Raw genomic sequence first — 20,075 nt, 5'->3', positions numbered from 1 at the left:
CACCATCTGGGGAAATGTGCTTCCAGGCAAAGTGAACTTAAAGTGCAAAGGCCCTGAGGCAGGAAGGCGGCGGTGGTAGCTGTTGTGAGGGGACGAGGGGAGGCCAGAGAAATAATGGACTGGGTAAGGAATGGCCTTATAAGGACTTTCCCTTTTACTCTGAGGGAGCACAGGAAGAACTGTCGGAAGTTTTGAGCAAAAGAGGGACGTGATCTGCCGTAACAACAGCTAGACTTATATTTTTAAAGCTTTAGAATAGATTGTAGGAGGACCAGGGCGGAAGCAAGGAGGTCAGTGGTGAAGGAGGCTTTTGTAGTAATCAGGCGAGAGATGACAGTAGCTCGGACGAGGCTGATAGCAGAAGTGAGGAGTGCGAAGTGACAAAATGTTTCTAAATGCATTTTGAAGGTGGAGTAAAAGTGTTTTATCACAAATATCAAATACTTAGGTCATATCTTTATGTTTAATTATAAGTAGAAATTTTTCCCGCTCACCTCTGACTGAAAGAAAAGGGTTGAACAACAAAAAATTAATTTGTATGTGCCCTGATTTAGTACTTGAACCCCAATTCGATGAAATTTGCCACAAATAATTCATAAGTGACACAGTTTGACCAGATTAGGCCAAAACCTCACCTCCCCTCAAGCGTTAACATATGTTTTAGAAAAATGGCTGTCAGGGCTGAGGGTGGACGCAATTCCCATCCCAGTTGATTTGGGATGGTTTCTTCTTGAAGTTTCTATTAAAGATATTGACTTAGTTTGAAGTCATTCATTGTAAGATAATTGACATCCAGACAGCTTACAAACTAGAAAAATTTATAGTAGCTAGTGGATGGATGGGGAGGGAATTTAATTTGTTTTCCTTTCAGAAAGTCTTCCCTACTCTTCCACTTGCTGTCTGACATGTGAGGTAGCCATTGGTTCACACTGAGCGCTAGTAATAGTCGCCTCATATTCTGTTTCAAGAGTGTAATGTGTCAGGAAAAAAGCTGTCTAAATTACTAAGAACTGTATTATGCTCAGTGTGTTCTAAGATCATCTACTAGACATCTTTATATGAACATGGACTGCAGACCTAGCCCAGAATTAAAATAATGATGAAGTAGTTCAGTTAAAGTGGAGACCAGTGTTGGCATATGTGTGTGTATGATTGCAATGATACATGTAGAGGTGTTAGTGCGTTGGTGTTGATGTGTGTAGTGAATTCCCCATTTTAAATATTTGGCTTAAAAAAAATGTTTTTTTCCTATCCTTAAAAGTTTAGTTTCCAGCAGAATGTCTGGCACTAGATTCCGATTAATGTCTTCTTTAAAAAGCGAGCTGTCACAAGGGACAGAGGCAATTTTTGATAATTCTCCATCTGTAAAAATCATCCATTGGCTTTTTACCTCAGCTGCCCCATCTTTCAAAGGGGATAAAAGACTCAGATGATTTCTATCACGTAATCCCTCTCTCCCCTGTGCACCCCAGGAAGAATGTAGTTTCTGGTCGAGTTTTGGGGTATCCATTTACAACAATATGTATTTTACTTTTCCTGTTGTTTTTAAATGTGTGAATCATTTAGTCAGTTGTTGATTTTTTTGTTTTTTGAGTAGATCTGTCCTAATTAAAAACAATGAATCTTAAGCTTATATATATATCTTTTCATCTTTTCTGGGCAGAGAGGCAGATGAAGGCTGTAAAAAACCCTTAGAAAGATTGCTGACCATCTGGCAAGAAAGAAGTGTGTATGGCGGCGAGTTCATACAGCAGCTGAAGCTGTCTATGGAGGACTCCAAGAGCCCTCCCCCCAAAGGTAGAAACATCACCACATGTTTACAGCTCTTGGTCTTTGCCCGCTTTCGAATCAAATGTGGAAAGCTGCAGTGGGGGTCACTGTGAACCATCAGCGAGTGTGTGAGTCTTCAGGGAGAGAGGCTCATGAACGATGGTGAGAACTTATGTAGTGCTTGCAGCGCGTAAGCCCGGTTCTAGTGTTCATGCTGTTCGTCATCTCACACCCTGACCTCTGCTCTGTGTTCTCCTCGGCTCTCCTCTGCCTGTCAGAGACTTTCCTTGGACAAGGGAAAGGAACAACAACGTTGTGTAGGGTTGTGGGGAACGAGGAAATACCCTGGACTGAGATTTCATCTTAGCCCTGCCACTAATGACTGTAAGATCGGGGCCCCTTAGCCCTTGCAGAACTTGGTTTCATTAAATGTTGATGTGGGCGGTGTTAGACCACTATTTGTCAGCTTGCTGTCTCAAATCGATTTGGGGCTCTACTGAACCCAAGGATGACCTTGGGAAGTGGGTACATACATGTGTGTGAATTTTACCAAGTCCTTCTTAAGAGCTTATATTATTTTTTCCTTTAAAGAGAAGGAAGATCAAACATTATTTGGTTTTTTGGCTTCTAGTTGGCATAACATGTTTTTAAGCTACAGATCTGATCCAAGTGCACACGTACTCATTGCCTGGAGGATCAAGTCCAAGTACTAGTACATAGTATTTAGTGCCCTTTATAATCTGAACTAGTTTACTTTTGCAGCTCATTCTGCCATTCCCTCATATGCACCATATCCCCTGGCCAAACCCAACAATGTCCCCTCTGGCTGCTCTGTCGGTGCCCCTTCCCTTGCATCTGTTAGTACCTTTGCCGGAAATGTCCTTCTGCCCCTTTCACCGTGTGGTGAATTCATTCTTCAAAAATGCTACTGTCCTCCTGGCATCTTCCCTAGCTCGTCTGGACGCATGTAGCCATTCCCTCCATGTGCCTCTGGTATGTTTTACATGCCTCTGCTGGAGAATACCACCGGGATTAGGACACATGGTAATAGCAGTCCTTTGTTTGCGTACCTTCCATGATCTTTTCCAGGTCTGAGTTTACATGCATTTTAAGGCGGGGTAACTTTCCTGTGAAACTAGAGATTAGAGGCTCTCTAAGAATGACATACGTGCAGGTTATTGTTATTTTACTTGGAGTTGATAACAATTTTGGGGTCACTGGGCTGTAGCTTCTGAAAAGTGGGATGTTTCCTACTTTGGATTCTGGTGGTGTTTGTATTGTATCCCTTGGAGATTCTGCATTGTTGGGGAATTATCCATCATTCTTTTCTTTACTCTGCCTTCCAGTTCATTGGTAAATTGTGCTGGTTTTTAAAAACACCTTTGGGCAAGTAGGAGAGCTTTGAAAGACAATGTTTGAAACTAAATGTTGAATTTCAATTCAATAAACATTTGCTGGACATGTGCTTTGAGTAAACAGTTATGCTAGGTGCTATAGGAAAGGGGGAGAGGAGTGAGAAATAGTTCTACACTCAGGGAGCAGTCAGACAAATGAGGAAATCTGTGGTCATGGTAGATTTGAAAATATCTCAGTTGGGGTTCTGAGTTTTTTGTGTAGCTAGACATTAACAATAGAGGCAGTGTCTCTGTACGTGGAAGGATAATGCTGCTGAAAGGTAATTTCTCCTCTGTTCTGTGAAGATGAAAACACCTATCAGAAGGTTCCAACGTGTGTATATTAGTCCAAGTTATAACCCACTCTGTCTTCTCACTGTCTTCTTTGGACTTGAGTTATCAGAATATTTTACCACACCCCTTTCAAAATATTGATGATTTCTCCAGACGTTTATTTCCAAGTTTGAATAGTCCTTTTATATTTCACCCTTGATTCGTGGATAATTCTTTGTTTTCAGACAGCTTTCAAATTTATCTTTGAAATAAAACTTTTCCTGTGGAACTTTGACAGTTCTAACATTGGAACGTGCATGAGCTTAGGAGTGTTGTTTTCGAACTAGAGATTTCTTGAGTTGATAATACCTGTCTCCCCATGTGCAAGACCCAGGTATTCTAAAGTAATCTCTCTTTTCTTAGGAATCCTCAAGCTTTTGCCTGACTAACTGGAACGTCATTATTTACTTGAGTCACGCATGAGGCACACAGTATCCTGTAGTTGTAGAGGGATTTGGAAAGGAATGACAGATACAAAGGAAATGACATTCATTGAGCATCTATTAGGTACCAGCCTTTCTGTTGACTGCTTTTCATGTTTATTTTCGATCCACACAAGTACTCTATGAATTTGGTATTATTTCCGTATTTCAGATGAGGATACTAAGGCTCAAAAGGATATAGTAATTTTGTCCAAATAGGTGTAATTGATGTGGAGAATTCAAACCCAGATCTATATGACTTTAAAGTCTATGTGCTTTATACCATACTTTGACCCGAAAGCACATGGATGCAATAGACTTGAATGAAGGTATAAATTCATGAGCAGGCCACTCACCTTTCCTGGACCTTGGTATGGTTAGTTTAGCCACTCAGAGCGGGAGTTTGAAATCAGACTTCCAGAATATAAATCTCCGCTCTTCGACTTTCAGGCTGTGTGACCTTTCTGAGCCTCAAGTTCTTCACTGTGCATGATGGATCTTAATAGTAATACATCATAGGGTTGTGAGGGTCACTTGAGATAATATAGGTAAGATGTTAAGAGTCGAGTGATGATCGGACTTGAACTTGTCCTTCCCAGTTCTGATGTCTGATATTCTGAGTTTCTAAATTTGAACCAGTAGCAAAAGGAGGAGGAGACTTATTAGTGTTTTCAGTTTCTCAGATTTTGTGCAAGACTAGAAAGCATCGCGGTTAAGAACCCAGGCTCTAGGCCCAGCTTCCCAGGTTCAAGTCCGGACCTGGCCACTCAATTCCATGAGATGATACGGGTAAAGTGCTGTCAGAATTGTGCCTCAACTGGCCGTCCTTTGTTCGCTGCACATCTTTTTCTTTTCACGAATAAAGTTGTATGTGCTTTAAAAAATATTTTTCTTCATTTTGCAAGGAGGGAACAAAGAATGAGGGAGCTATTGCAAACAATATTTCCTAATTCTTTTCTCATTATAAAAGTTATATAAAAATCTGTGAGTCTTCCATATTTTTTTAATCCCCGATAATTTCAAGTACATTCCTTAGAATATCCAGCTTTATAAGTAGATGACTACATTCTGTAATGTGATTTGGGAACCTTCAGGCTACCTTTTTACCTTAAAATTAGTTTCACAGTCTGCCATGGTGTCTGAAATTCTGCCACAATGCAGGTCTCCAAAAGGCATACCATAAACACTGAGGGAACCAGAATTATTTGAAAGTTCCCCGAGTAAAAGGCCCCTGAGAGAGGCGGACAGGTTGGAGGACAGAATAGAAGGTGTACCAATATTCAGGCAGAAAGATTTTGGCCACCCGTAGTGTTTGCCCTGCCTGCAAACACTGTTTGAGTTAAAAACGGAGTGTATTAACAAATCCTGTGGTCAGAAGCTGAAGAGATAGTGGAAGGATGCCTTACCTTAAATTTAGCCATAAGAATCAGACTGACAGATTTCCTAGGTTATTTTTAATGGCTGACTAGATTGAGAATACTGGGCATCCTGACTGCTAACTTGTGCAGATGAGTCAGGGTAGAGTTACCAGAGCAACCGTCCTGTTTGTATAAAGGGGTGCCATGAGAGTCATTTCCGGCACAGCACCAAGGCTTTCCAGGCTTAGTGCTTCCTCTGCCTGGAAGAGGCTTCAAACTCAAGTCGGTCAACATTTTCCGAGGTAGTAGAGGGATGTAAAGGAGTAAGATAGTGTTTCTATCAGAGAGTTGACCATGCAAAGTAGCAGTGGCCAAGTGATGTGGAAGGCAGAGGGAGCTGATGACAGAGAGAGAGGGAGTTCTCAAGATGCCACTGCGTCCCATCACCAGGAATAAGCGTGGAGTCTAAATTGGCAAAGGAGCGACTGGAGGCAGAGAGACCAGTTGGGACAGTGGTCTGGACAAGGCATGGTAAGGGGCAGATTGCTGGTGAGAGGCCATGGGAAGGAGCAGAAAGAGGAGATAGGTAAGATTTGTCAGAGGTGTGGAATCCGCTGGAAGTTGGGACTCGGGGAGAAATTCTGGTGTTCTCCATGGCGTTATACTTGGAAGATGCAGCCAGTGGAAGTATTCATGGTGGAAATAGGTAGCTCCGTGATGAATAATTCATTTCCAGTAGGTCTTCCAAGTGATAGGTGAGAACTAGAAAAGTATGATGGTAATGGTTATATAATGGTTATATCCCCCCCCCCCCAGTTACACCCTCTTCCATCAGAATGGCAAAGGACAGATATGGCCCTAAAATTGTTTGCATCCATTTGATTTAGTCTACGAATGAGAGGAAGCACGAAGTGCTGAAAGGAAGTCCAGAGTAGGAGGCAGATGATTTCAGCTGTAGGACCCAGACTGAGACTAATGAGCTCTCTTGACTTAGGACAAACCGTGGCCTGCGGGCCTTGATATTCTCATGAACAATGAGGGGAGGAAAGCCCTCTAGGTCCTCAATTCAGTGATACTCAGTGCCGTGTGGTATTCAGTGATGCGTGGTTTCTGTATATTACATAAAATTTTCTGTGTGAGAGTTTGAAAACTGAAGGATGCAAGCTGTATAATTTTTTTCTACCTTCTTTAGTGTCTTTAACAATTAGTTATTGAGCGCTCTTCTAGATGTTTGGAAGTGAACCAAACAGTAAACATTTTTTCTTCTTGTACTTACATTCTTGTGTCCATTCCTCACACACGGCCACTTTGATGCTTTAGTGACTGAATGTCTACGTGGGTCACACCACACACTACAGCTTAATTAGCTATTGTGGGCAAAGTACTGCTAGGTATTTCATGTGTAAGTTATATCCTGATGGATTTTGTTTTAAGAATTAGCAGCCTTGCTTTGCATTCTAGCACAGGACGGTAAAAATGACCAGGCAAGCTGAAACCATGCAGTGATCTTAATAATCAATGGGGAAATTTATAGTTGTTCTGGAACTAAAATTTATTGCCAGAGAATTCAAACCTCACTCTTGATTGTAATTGCATAGTGAAACAAAAAAGATAAAGATAGTAAAACTATTCAGCATTCTGTAACTAGTTAGAAACATTGAGAATTAAGGTGTATTTCTAACAAACTTTTCAAGAGTGGTTTAAACAAAGCTTGCTTGCTTGCTTATATAATTTAAAATATGGAGCAAGTATCTTTTCTTAGTGAATTGTCATACCCCTTTCTAAGTTTGAATCAGTTTCCAACATTTTATCCTTTGCGCTTTCAGTGTCGTGAAAGATCTCCGAGAGTTCCTTTAACGTGAAGCTTTTTTGTCAGCATCACTTTCTGCAGGCCATTGTCACCCTTTCATCACAACACTTCCTTCATTTATGTTATAAGTTGGTCTTCACTGAGTTTCTCTGGCTTGCATCAAGAGTCTCTAGAAGAGTGTGGCAGTGCCACTCGTCCCACAACCACCTCTTTCTGCTACAACTCCATTGATTCAGATTTCATTCCCAGCATTGTTTTAGTTGTAGTTTCTTTGCGGCTCTTTTATCTTTGTCAGTCAGTTCCCTGTTTTGATTATTCATTTTATAAAATGCGGATTTTACCACTGGGAGACAACACCACTTTGCTGTCGGTGTGTGAATTGAATGACAGATGTGCATTGACCAGTCACTGACCTTGAAAGAAATGATATGGTCACTGGTCATGATCCACTTCTCTTACTTAGAGTAATTCATAGACTGAAATTAGTAGCGAAGCTCATTCTTTATGCAGTTACTCATAGTTAATATGCCATGGTATTTGAGCTATGTTGTGCAGAGTGAGGGCTGCCTGTATTGCAAATGATGGGTTTTTTTGGTAGAACAGACAAACATGAAGAAAAAAATAAAACCCATGATACTGACTTGGCTTTCACATCAAACAGTCTGGTCAGTTAATGTGTAAGGTAGAAAACAGGAACTACATCCTTGGTACTAAAAGAAAATATTTAATTAAGCAAGAAGCGTATATTCTGTTTATAACTCAGAGTTCTGAGAAAGAAGCATAGTGACCCCTCATTTGACAGATGGGAGGGTAATTGTGTGGTGCTAAGTAATTTGGCAGCAGTAGAAAGAGCACAGATTTTGCAGTCATACCTTTAAATGAATTATTTAACTTCTCTGGGTCTTCATTTTCTCACCTGTAAAATGGAAATATAACCTTAGAATTGTGGGAAGGATTAAATTGTTGCAATGCCTGGCACGTGTGAGTTGTCCAGTAGTTTCTTTACTTTCCAAACCTTAAATTTATCATTTAGATTTATGTCCCACAGTTGTTGGACATTTATTTTGTATTGTTCAGTTTGATGCAAAAGGAATGATTTTAGAATTAACACATCTATCGTAGCAATTTAAAAGCATTCGCTACAGATAATTAAAAATGTAGCCTGTTAGTCCCAAAAGAGATTAATTTTAAAATGGAAACTTAAGTAATTTTTCTCAGTGGTTTCAATCATATTTCTCAATAATGATTACTTTTAATTTTAAGGTAATACTGTTTTGTTTTCAAAGGGATAGTTTAAAGGCTATTTGTGTTTAGAGTTTTTGACAAAATTTTATTGATGGGTTTCTCACTACTGTTTATTTTCTGAATTTATCCTGGAAAGTGTAAAGAATCACATTTATACCCAGTATATTCTCTCTAAACCTTCACACACATCACCTTGCTTCATTATATTGTCTAATGGGTTTCTTACCATTTTACCTTTGCTGTTAACTTTTTTTAAAAGATAATGAGGTGTTTTTTTTAACGAAATGTGTTAGTTTTTTTAAGTTTCACTTTTCAGTGCTTGTTTTCAGTAGTATTTTTCCAGTGAGTCAATCTGAGATGACAGACTAAGGCCATTTTGACTCTTTGCAGTAGAACTACCACCAACTTAAAAGAACTGGCAGAAAGGTTAATGTTAAACTGTCTCTGGAAATGGACACCCCTCCTGCCCTTTTTTTACCTATGACCCATTTGTGCATAGCGTATGATTCCTCCTAGACAGGCTGTGGTGACCCAAATTTGTCCCTTTTTTCTTTCCTCTAGCAACAGAGGAGAAGAAATCTCTGAAGCGAACTTTTCAGCAGATACAAGAGGAGGAGGATGACGACTACCCTGGAAGCTACTCTCCCCAAGATCCTTCTGCAGGACCCCTGCTGGTATGCTTTAATCCCCAGAGAATTGGGCAGAACTGTTGATTGAAATGACCTCTAGTTAGAGATTATGACCACAAGGTGGCGCCGGTGTCCAATAGTGTGGAGTCACTAGGGGTAGCTCTGGGTCCCAGGGGCAAGATGCACCCGCAAGGCCTGCCAGGCGCGGGCTGGACTGGGTCTTTGCATGCCAGGGCTCTGGCATGGATTAATGTTTTACGGTGACCTGGACTTGGTTTTGGTCATTCTTAGACATTGAAAATATTCTCAAAACAATAGATTTTGGTGAAAAGCGTAGGATAGGTAATGTTACAAAGACATTCAAAAGGCCTCTGCAATGTCTTGTCTCCAATAGCGTGGTTGATTTTTATAAGTAAACCACTTTTAGTTTTTAAGGACAGTTTGTGTGGCAATAGCAGATTTGCTACACTATGACCTATTTAAATAGTAAAACAGCTACCATTTACTGAATTTTTAATCATATATTTGCATTGTTTGGCCCTCTATGTTAGCTCATGAACTCGATGTGGTTGGTTCATTTTAGCTAGCTAGCTGTTTGTCTGTCTGTACCTCTACAGTCAAAGAGAGTGAGGCTCAGGAAGATAGATTAAGTAATCTACCCAATGTCTTAATTTGAATCTGGGTCAGACTTCAAAGCCCATGAGTTATACTGCCTAAAACAGCTTTCCTTTATTACACATAGGTGTTTAAGGCCTTTGTATAATAAATAATAGCGTGTGATTTGTGTTATGTTAAAGTGTTGAATTAGACTGGAGTTAAATGAAAGCAATGTTAAAGCCATATATTTTTGCATTTGAAAACTTTCAAGAGAACAGCCTGAATTATCAACTTTCAGGATAACCTAACTACCATCTATATCTATCTGCTTAGTTACTACTACGATATTTACCCGAATATAAGACCTAGCCGGACAATCAGCTCTAATGTGTCTTTTGGAGCAAAAATTATAGTAAAATAAGACCAGGTCTTATATAACATAACATAACATAACACAACACAACACAACACAACACAACACAACACAACACAACACAACACAACATAACACAACACAACACCGGATCTTATATAATATAATGTAATATAATACTGGGTCTTATATTAATTTTTGCTCCAAAAGAAGCATTAGATCTGATTGTCCTGTTAGGTCTTATTTTCGGGAAACATGGTAGGTCATTATGGACTGACTAACCTGTCAGCATTCTGTTTTCTGATCATTTAAAAACCCCTTTTTGGTCTGTAGCGTATGCATTCTTAGTTTGCTTTTGTTGTTTTTTTTTAATCCCTTTGTTTGTAATTGATGAATTAAGACACAATTTGGGGGCAACCAAAATTGAAAATGTTGTGTTTGTCATTTCATTTAATCAGTCAACAGTTGTTTAAGATCTGATATGTATACCTTTATTATATACTGGAGGCCATTCTAGACCATAAGTTGGTGCAAAAGTAATTGTGGTTTTTGCAATTTTTAACCTTTTCAACCGCAATTACTTTTGCACGTACCTTATAGAAATCATGCATCATTTGGTACTAAGCAATACAAAACAGACTCTATTTTTTAAGTTGCCCAAAAATGCTCTTTAAAACAGTTTTTAAAGAATTATGTAGAATTTTATTCATGTTCTGCCACAGACTTGGAAAAATTGACTTTACACATTCTCTTAGACTCCATATCATTGACTGTGGTATAAGGTCTGTGACTAAGAGCAATATTAAATGTTAGGAAAGATCATTTTTAAAATTTGCCTCCACCTCATTTAACTCCAACTAATTTTCTTTAAACACCGTCTGTCTTAATGGATAGTGTTGTTTGTGTTTTATTGTACAGACTGAGGAGCTAATCAAAGCTTTACAGGACCTGGAAAATGCCGCCTCAGGGGATGCTACGGTCCGACAGAAAATTGCTTCTTTGCCCCAGGAAGTGCAAGATGTTTCTCTCTTAGAAAAAATAACAGGTGAGAAGGTAGAATTTGGGTGAAAGATGAGGGAAGAGGTACATACCGCTAATGCATCAAACCCTAGGATGTGCTTGTGTCTGCAAGTATAGACTTTTCATTTGGTATTAGGTGCTCTGCCGTCTTGGGATTTGCAAACATAACTCACAGGTTGAACAGTGAAGCTGCTGGAAAAGTACAAGCTTGCATAGTGATCCTAGGAATTATTGCAGAAATGCTGGCATGCCACAACTTATGGCACTCTAAGGAAGGTCTGTTGAAAACAGGGCACATTGTGTGCGTGCGCGGAGGTGCTAAGAGCAGAAGGCATTAAACTTATGACCCTCTTATTAAAAAAAAAATTATATAATTCAGTGTTCTGTGATTTATACACTGCGCACTGACACACCCCATAGATAACAGTGCCTTCAGTGCCAAGAACTCTGGGTATGTATTGTTAGTGTGTCATTTTGCCCTCTTGATGATCACCCCCAATGAAACAGGGAGGAGCAGTTGACATTATTCTCTCTTTATCCTTTATCTCTCTTAATACCACAAGGAAGGGATGAAGCATGAACTAATATTTGTAGAGTATGCTCTGTGCCAGATAATACTTCTACTCTTTGTGATAGATGATCTTTTGAGATCGCTGCATGTATATCCCCTTATTGCATAGGAGGAAATTGAGGCTTCAAGATGTTACGGGTCTTACCCAAGGTCACATGAGTAGTGCATCTTGGGATTCCAACCTAGGCTGCAAAGCCTATGCTCTTTTCATTACAAAAGCTCAGATCTTTCCTTACAGTCTCATCCAAGGGCTACCATTTTTCCCTTCCAGTCCCTTGACTTGGCTGCTTCACAAACTTCCTCCATATTCATTTAAAGAAAACCAAGGTTGCTCACGAAATATTTCCTTCATTCAATAAATATTTGAGGTACACGGTATAGCAAATGGTCTGGGTGTCCCACCCACATCCCCTCCTGGGTTAAGTGCCAAAAAGAAAAATAAAGCAGGGATGTGGGGGTGGAGATAATTGAAGGAGGTACTATTTTAAAGGTGGCCTGGGAAGGCCTTTCTGATGAGATGTTCTTCCATCAGAGGCCCCACCCAAAACAGGAAACTAGCCATGAGGTTCTCTGAGGGGAAGGAGGGCCCCCAAGCAGAGGGAACAGTACCTGTAAAGACCTTCAGGCAGCAGTGTGCTTGGATGGATGGGGAGCACAGCACTATGCTTTCCAAATCATACAAGAAGCAGTTGCACTTATTCCCTCTACTTCCCACCTCCAACAATGAAACCCTACTGGATTTAACAGTCTACCATTTCCCAGCCTTCCCTCCCCGTATGTCCTCATTTTCTTTATTCAGCTTAGGGTCTTTATAATCTTAAGTGTATAGTTCAGAAGTATTAAGTACACTCACGTTGTTGTGCAACCAATTACCAGAACTCTTTTCATCTTGCAAAACTGGAACTCTATACCCATTAAATAACAAATCCCTCCCACCCCCAGCTCCTGGCAGCCACCATTCTTAAATCTAGCCTTTCGTCTGTTTATGTCTTGGAACTGCACAGCTGAATGTGGCTGAGGAAAACAACACACACTGGCTGACTTCTTCCTCTTTGTGTGGATGAGCATGCTGTTTTCTAAACCAGCCCCTCTACCTGTTTGTTAGACCTGTTTCTTCTCCAACAGGTCTCCCCTTTTCTCCTGTATCTCCCAGTTTTCCCCTCTACTGGATCATTATCCATAATGTAAAAACATGTAGTTTTTTTTCTGTGTGGGGAAAAAAATTTTTTTTTGACCCATTTCCTTCTTCTAGCTACTGCCTCATTTCTCTGTTCATTGTAGCAAAACATCCTAAATATATTGCCTGTGCTCATCTGTCTCCATTGCCCCTCCTCATTCTCTCCTGATTATACTTTACTGAAACTGCTTCTATCACTGTTGCTGCTGACTTCCATGTTGCTAAATTCAGTGGTGACTGTTTTGCCCACTCTTAGCTTGAGGTCATCTTAAGTTGATCTCAGTAACATTTGGCCCAGTTGATCATTTCTTTTTCCAGAAAGTACTTGATGTGGTAGATAGAAAAATAATCCCCTAAAATGTCCACGTCCTGACTCCCAGAACTTGTGAATATATTATCTTCCATGGTCAGAGGGACTTTGCAGATGTGATTAAATTAAGGATCTTGAGATGGGGAGGTGATCCTGGACTATTGCAGGGGGGTGGGGTCAGTCCCCACGGTCCTTATAAAAGGGAGGTAGGAAGGCAAGAGTCAGAGAAGGAGATGTGACTGGCAGCAGAAGATGGAAGAAAGGGCTACAATAATAAATCTTAATACATTTGTGTTGTTTTAAGCCACTAAGTTCATGGTGATTCCTTACAGCAGCAGTAGGAAACTAGGACCCTGTATTCTCCTAGTTTCCTCTTTCTCTCTGGCTAAGTTTTTTCATTCTCCTTTGCTGGCTTCCTCACTTCCTGACTTCTTAATGTTGAGTACTTTGCCCTCTTTTCTAGCTAAGTTCACTGCAGGTTGGGCTTATCTAGTTTGGTTACTTTAAATAACAGGTTTTTTAAATGCTAATGATACCTAATTTACATATCTAATGTAAACCTCTCTGGACCTTGAGACTCTTACATCCAACCTCCTACTCATTGTTACTATTTGAGACCCTTGTATCCAACCTCCTACTCATCATCAGTAGACCTTTCAAACTTAAACTGCTTCAAACCAAATCTCTGATCTTCCCTCCAAATCCTGTTTCTCTCATGGTCTTCCCTATCTTAACAAATGCCCCCTTATCATTCTTGTTGATTGGAACCAAAATCAGTTACCTGACACCTTTTCACCACCTGCACTGCTGCCACCTGGTAGAGCCAACCACCATCTTCGCTGGGATTAGTGAGGCCACCTACCTGGTCTCCCTGCTGCTTCTCTGCAGCTCATTCTGTTCTCAACACAGTGAGCAGTGTGCTCTGTGACATCTGTGACAATGGAAGTCTGGACCATGTCTTCCCTATTGGCACCCCCAGTCACCTAGAATACAAAGCACACTCTTGCAGCGGCTTCTACAGTTTGGCCCCTATTACTGCATAGACTTTCACTGCTTTGCCCTTGCTCACTGCTCAGGTCCCAAGGACTTCTTGCCAGACACTCCCGTCCATCCCCCCAGAGCCTTTGTTCTTGCTGTTCCCTCTGCTTGGAATGATCTTCCCCAGCTAGTTCTCTAACTTCCTTCAGGCTCTGGTTTACAAATCATCTCAGTGAAGCCTACCCTGACCACCTTATTTAAAATTGCAATTCTCCCTCCCCCCCCCCCCACCATGCCCTGTTTTTTTCTCCTCTGCCTTATTTCCTCTAGAGTTCTTATCTTCAGCTGATAAGTAAGTGAAACATAGTACATTGTTTCTCTTTTCTACCTGAGAACGTAAACTTGGCAGAGAGGTTTTTGTTTTGTCCCTTGTGTTCCCTGCTGTCTCTGAGAGCCTAGAACAGTGCTGGGCACGGTAAGGAGCTCAAATACCTGTTCAGCTCATTGCGCAGAGGCCTGACAGGTAGAAAGGTCTGATTGGATTGGGTTTAGTGACAGTGGGAGGCAAGAAGATGGGTACCACGAGTATAGACAACTCCCTTGAGGGGTTCTGCTGTAAAGGGAGCAGGGAAATGGGACAGTAATTGGGGCGTGACATGTGGTCTGAAGCTAGAACAGCATGTTTGCGTGCTGATGGTAGTGCTGCAGGAGAGGAAGAGAGAGGTTGGCGAGATGGGGAAACACGGGACAGGTGCAGAAACTGAATCTTGGAGTAAGCAAGAGGGAATGGGATGCCTGAGCATGAGTGGAGGGCTGGCTGAAAGAGGCACACGGCCACTCATATGTAACAGGGAGGGCAGAGCACCTGAGGGACCCCCACAGGTAAGTTCTCTGAAGTGAGCATCTCACTGCTACATTTTGATGGCATTTTTTTTATGGCTCAAAATTTGTACAAGTTATCTTTCTGGGTTGCAATTATTTGTGTGTTTGAATTTTCTCCTTTGCATAAGTTCTTAGAGGGTGAGAATTGATTTTTTAAAAAAAATCTTATATATTTGTGTTTTCCTGGCCAGTTTTTGCCACAGGTACTTAAACATTTTTAAAATCATGTAGTCAAGCAACGACAAAGCTAAAACCAGCCTAACCACCCCAGCAGCTTATTCTCAGACCAGACCACCAATCCAGAAGAATGTTTTGCTGTCCTCTCTTCCCTCTAAGGCTGAGGTCTGTTTCTCTTTCACCAAGAGCATCTTTCTGTTTCCCTATCCCTGAAGAGGGTAGAAGTGCCTGATCTTTGGCATCAGGCCTTCTCTGGAATCCCTCAACTGTTCATCTCCCAATACTCATTTTAAGAAGGCATCGAAAAGCCGCACAAACCGTTTGCCAGAGACACTGTGTTGGGAATTCAGAATCCCCAGTTACCTGTGAGAATGCTGGGGTCTCTCACCTCTCACAACCTGGAGTAGTGGCACCACGTCTGTATCACTGTGTAACGCACTTTTAATTTGTCCCATAGAGCTGCTGGAGTCTCTGGTGCCTTGTTTCAAAACACCCGTCTCCTCTTTTGATCCTTAAAGACCTTTTAAAAATGAGGTATACATATTTAAAGTTCTAATCTCACCATCACCCAAGGATAATTAATTATATCTGTTCTTTTAAATATAAATCATCCTTTTGTCTCTTTTCTCATTTCCTACGTTGAGCCTTTTTTATCACTTCTTTCTGAGAATACCCTTTCTCAGATTCTTTGATATTTCAGCAAAGTTTTTTCTTTTCTCTCCAAACAATGAGTTGCAACCCATCAATTGGACACGAAATCAGTCTGTTAGGTAATGACCAACATTTTTTTTAATGGAATACAAGACAGAACATTTTGTACATAGTAAGAATATTGTTTTATGAAATTGTTTCTTTCATTTTCATATATGTTCACATAAAGTATATATATTTAAAGTTGTATTTCTTACTGTGGGTCATGTTCAGAAGCATTTGAAAGCCTGTTTTATCACACCTGATACTTTGCTGAATGGCAGAAGCGAGCTTATACCCAGGTTCAAGGCTTGCAGAGTTTAAGCAGTAGAGTCCCCTAAGTCCATTTTAGAGACTTGGTTTTTGAGTCCCAACTCCTTAGTTAACTGCCTTCTGTCTAACCTGTTATGTAGTGTTTTGGGGTTTTTTTGTGTTTTTTTTTTTGTTTTTTTTTAGTTTCCACACCCAAGAAATGAATGCTTGCTTTTGTATTTCATATAGTACTTGTATTTTGTATTTCAGAGGAATGTTCAAAGAATACTTAAGAAAGTAATATGAATGAAAGCACTTTTGACATTCTCAGAGACAAGGAAAATTATTTCATGTATGACCTTAAATGTTACTTTGTTTGTTTTATTTGTAGAGCTTTTGCAGTAACAGGCATTTAGAAATTTTTGCCACATTTCCCTCCTTGTACAATTAATTGCCTCACTTCAGGTAATTCAGAAATGTCCTGTCTTGTTAACAGGATTGAGAGCCTTTGGATTTTTTGGTCAGCCAGTCCATTTTTTGTCCACAGGTTCTGGCTTATTCTTGGACTTTGTACTTTGGGAGAGAAACTGATAACCTCCCCAGAAATGTTTGCATATCGTGCCTATGTGATTTGTCTATTGTCTCTATTTTTTGGTCTCATTTGTGCTTAGACAAAGAGGCAGCTGAACGTCTTTCGAAAACAGTAGATGAAGCATGTCTGTTACTAGCAGAATATAACGGGCGCCTGGCAGCAGAACTTGAAGACCGGCGCCAGCTGGCTCGGATGTTGGTGGAGTACACCCAGAACCAGAAAGATGTTTTGTCAGAAAAGGAGAAAAAACTAGAAGTGAGTACATTGCAAGGCAGACCTAGACTTCCCAAGTTTCCTTTCCTGTAGCCCACAATAGAAAGTTTTTATTATGCCTTGACACATTTTTTTGTCTTTCAAAATTTTATGAGATGAGAACATCCATCAGATATTGCAATTATTTGAACCTAATTGAAAGTTGAAGTCACATTTTTATATATCTAAGAGAGAACAAAGCAGAATATAGGAAACACAAACGATGAACTTTTAAATCATAGCATATAGGATTTTAATGTTGTGTTAGTTTGAACTCACATTAAAACAAAAACGATTTGAGATTGAGGTACAAAAAAAGAACAGGAGGTCAGCAAAACCAATGACTATTTATGTGGTGATTTATTTGGTAGTATTTGGGAAATGCTTAAACATGTCTATCTTTTGGATCATATTGAGATTTATTTCTGACTTGTATCATGCAAAAGCCAGTAAATATGCTGCCTGCCTCCAAGCCCTGTCTGCAGTCAGTTCTAAAAATTCAGTCCTGTTTATGGGAATCCAGTTCTCAGACTGTTGAGAAAGAACTAATTTCCACCCTTAGCTGACTTGAGTCTGAATGCCCTTGGAGAGGAGGTTCAGAATGAGTTCCTCACTTGCATTTATTTGGCTTGTTAATTAAGGAGGTGGTGGTTTAACTTCAGTGCTTGGTCCCTTGGGATAACAGAGCCAGCAGTGTGGACACGGGGGACCTTTTGCTTGCCGCAGGCTGCTAGGCTTCCTTTTCAGGAATTTCTGCCCTTCGTTTTTTAAAAAGAGATTTGGAGAAAAGTTGCAGCCAGTGGTTTGGGAGGAGGGTACAGTTTTGAGTTGGAGAACTAATCACATATTATATGAGGGACCAGAGTAGATGAGGGAGGGGATAGACCCCCTACCCCTTCCTACGCTCAGGAAACACTGTTCTCTGGCACCGCTGGAGGGAAAACCGAGCTAGTCCGGTGGCTGAGATTATTGTGTTTGCCTTTGAACCCAGTCACCTGACTTGAGGCGGGGAATGAATGATGGGCACTTTTTATCATATCCTTCCCTGCAGTGATTATGGGAAAGATGATGGGTCATGGTGTTGGGAACGTGATATTCCTAGCCAGCTTGAAAGTGGAATGTGGGAAACGACTGTAAAAATAGTATGGCTTAGATTTAAAAATCAACACTGACCAAAAATCCTAAAGGGAGCTTCATAGGCAGTACCAGACGGTCATTTATCTGAAATGCTCGTCTTTCACTGAGGAAGCATTTTTAGCACTGTGCCCCGGGACTAATAAGAGAGTGTAATTAATGATTCTGGTTGTAAGTCACCATGCCATATGTTGAACTGCCCCTTGGCGACACATTAAGGGCTTTCTCTGATCTGTCACACATTGATTATCATGAGCAGCTGTTGGGCGGAACGTGGCAAGCAACCATAGAGATCAGAGTCTGGGAAGGAGATTGGTTTGGTAGAATGGATAAACTCTTTGTTCCTTTTCCTTTTTACAGTTATTCTTTCCTCCTTATAGTGTCTGTAGAACTAGAGGTTTGTTAGAAACCATGAGAGGTTATTGAAGTAGAGAGATGGTCAGAGATTTGGGTCTTTTCTGTAGCTTTCCAGCCTAAATTCCCTACTCACCTGGGCATTGGACTTCTGTTGCTGAAGAATCAGAGCTGGAAGGACCCACCACTGGAAAGTACAGATTTCTGAACTAAAGGTTCTTATCCCAAGCCATGTCTCTCAGCCACTTGAGCAAAAGCATGTGAAAAAGCAAATGACTAGATACAACATAAGATGTTGAGAGATGGCTTTAGTTCGTTCTTTATGCTTGCTAAAAATGTGAACAGTCTGCTCTCTAGAATCTTAAGATTTTTCTCTCACATCCCATAATAGACTGGTCTTATTTTGTTATCTCCTTATGGTGATGGTAAAACATGTTAGTGTGTGCCACTTGAAAGATACATTATTACTTCTGAATTCTAAAGCCTCCAAAAGTCTTATTGATGAGCACAGTGCATAAAGCATACCTATCTTTTTAGCATTCATTTTTTTAACACTGCCCGTCCTTGTTTTAAAACTGTCATGTCAGAGTGCTAATGGAATGTGCTTTTATTTTTTAATCCTTTCATTGCCTTCAATGTAGAAATACATGTGTAACTATTAGGTTGGTGTGAAAGTAATTGTGGTTTAAAAGGTTAAAAATAATTGCAAAGCCCGCAATTACTTTTGCACCAACCTAATGCAAATTCTTAGAACTTTGGAAATGTAATTATTTGCTTGAGGGTCTGTTATCTCAAAGTTCTAATTCCTTTACTCATTAGTAGTTTTTTTTAAGTTTGTAAATATTTCGTTGGTGAAATCCAGCACTTGATATAATCTTTTTCTATATAGGAGTTTTTTTCTTAGGTTGCTTGAAAAGTGGTTTATCTGCAGTTTTTTGTTTTGTTTGTTTTGTTTTTGAGAAATTTACAAAACATTAAAGACAACCATTTAAACTCCATACATTTCAGTGACATCTTGTACATTTATAGTATTGTGCAGCCACCACTTCTATCAAATTCTAAGACATTTCACATTTCATCACACCAAAAGAAAACCCCATACCCCATTAGCCAGCGCTCCTCTCACCCCTGGCAACCACCAGTTTGCCTTCTCTCTGTGTGGATTGCCTGTGCTGGATATCTCATACAGTTGTGTTTGGCTTCTTTAACTTACCGTGTTTTTTGAGGTTCATTCACATTGCAGCCTGTGTCAATAGTTCATTCCTTTTTATGGCTAAATTGTCCATTACATGGACATGCAACAATCTGTCTATCCATTCATCTACTGATGGGCATGTAGATTATTTCCACCTCTTGGCCATTAAGGGTAATGCTGCTATAAACACCTGTGTAAAAGTTTTTTGTGTGGACAAATGTTTTTATTTCTCTCGGGTATATGTATGCCTAGGAATTGGAATCATATAGTAATTATGTGTTCAACTTTTTGAGGAACCACCCAACTGTTTCCCACAGCAGGTGCACAATTTTACATTCCCACTAACAATGTATGGGAGTTCCAGTTTCTCGACAACACGTTATTGTTTGTCTTTTTTTTTTTTTAAATCTTACCCATCCTAGTGGATATGAAGTGGTATTTCATTATGGTTTTGTGATATGAAGTGGTATTTCATTATGGTTTTGATTGCATTTTCCTGGTGATTAATGGTTGAGCATCTTTGCATGTGCTTGTATATCTCTTTCTGAGAAATGTCTTTT

At 40.2% G+C, this 20,075-nt stretch overlaps 1 protein-coding gene across 3 annotated transcripts in view; it reads left to right on the top strand.

Moving 5' to 3' along the window:
• Window positions 1-20,075, top strand: part of RPRD1B (regulation of nuclear pre-mRNA domain containing 1B) — a 49,982-nt gene that overhangs the window by 12,123 nt on the left and 17,784 nt on the right. For 2 of the 3 annotated variants that reach the window (XM_081034526.1, XM_081034527.1), the window contains exons 3-6: window positions 1,664-1,797; window positions 8,894-9,006; window positions 10,850-10,976; window positions 16,660-16,835. In XM_081034526.1, coding sequence (XP_080890652.1) covers window positions 1,664-1,797; window positions 8,894-9,006; window positions 10,850-10,976; window positions 16,660-16,835 — 550 coding nt within the window. The remainder of the gene's footprint in view (window positions 1-1,663; window positions 1,798-8,893; window positions 9,007-10,849; window positions 10,977-16,659; window positions 16,836-20,075) is intronic. The other variant, XM_081034528.1, reaches the window with a different exon arrangement.

The sequence above is a fragment of the Rhinolophus hipposideros genome, assembly GCF_964194185.1.
Source record: "Rhinolophus hipposideros genome assembly, chromosome: 22".
NCBI lineage: Eukaryota > Metazoa > Chordata > Mammalia > Chiroptera > Rhinolophidae > Rhinolophus > Rhinolophus hipposideros.
Note: the sequence above shows the minus strand (reverse complement) of the source record. Positions and strands in the feature narration are given on the sequence as shown.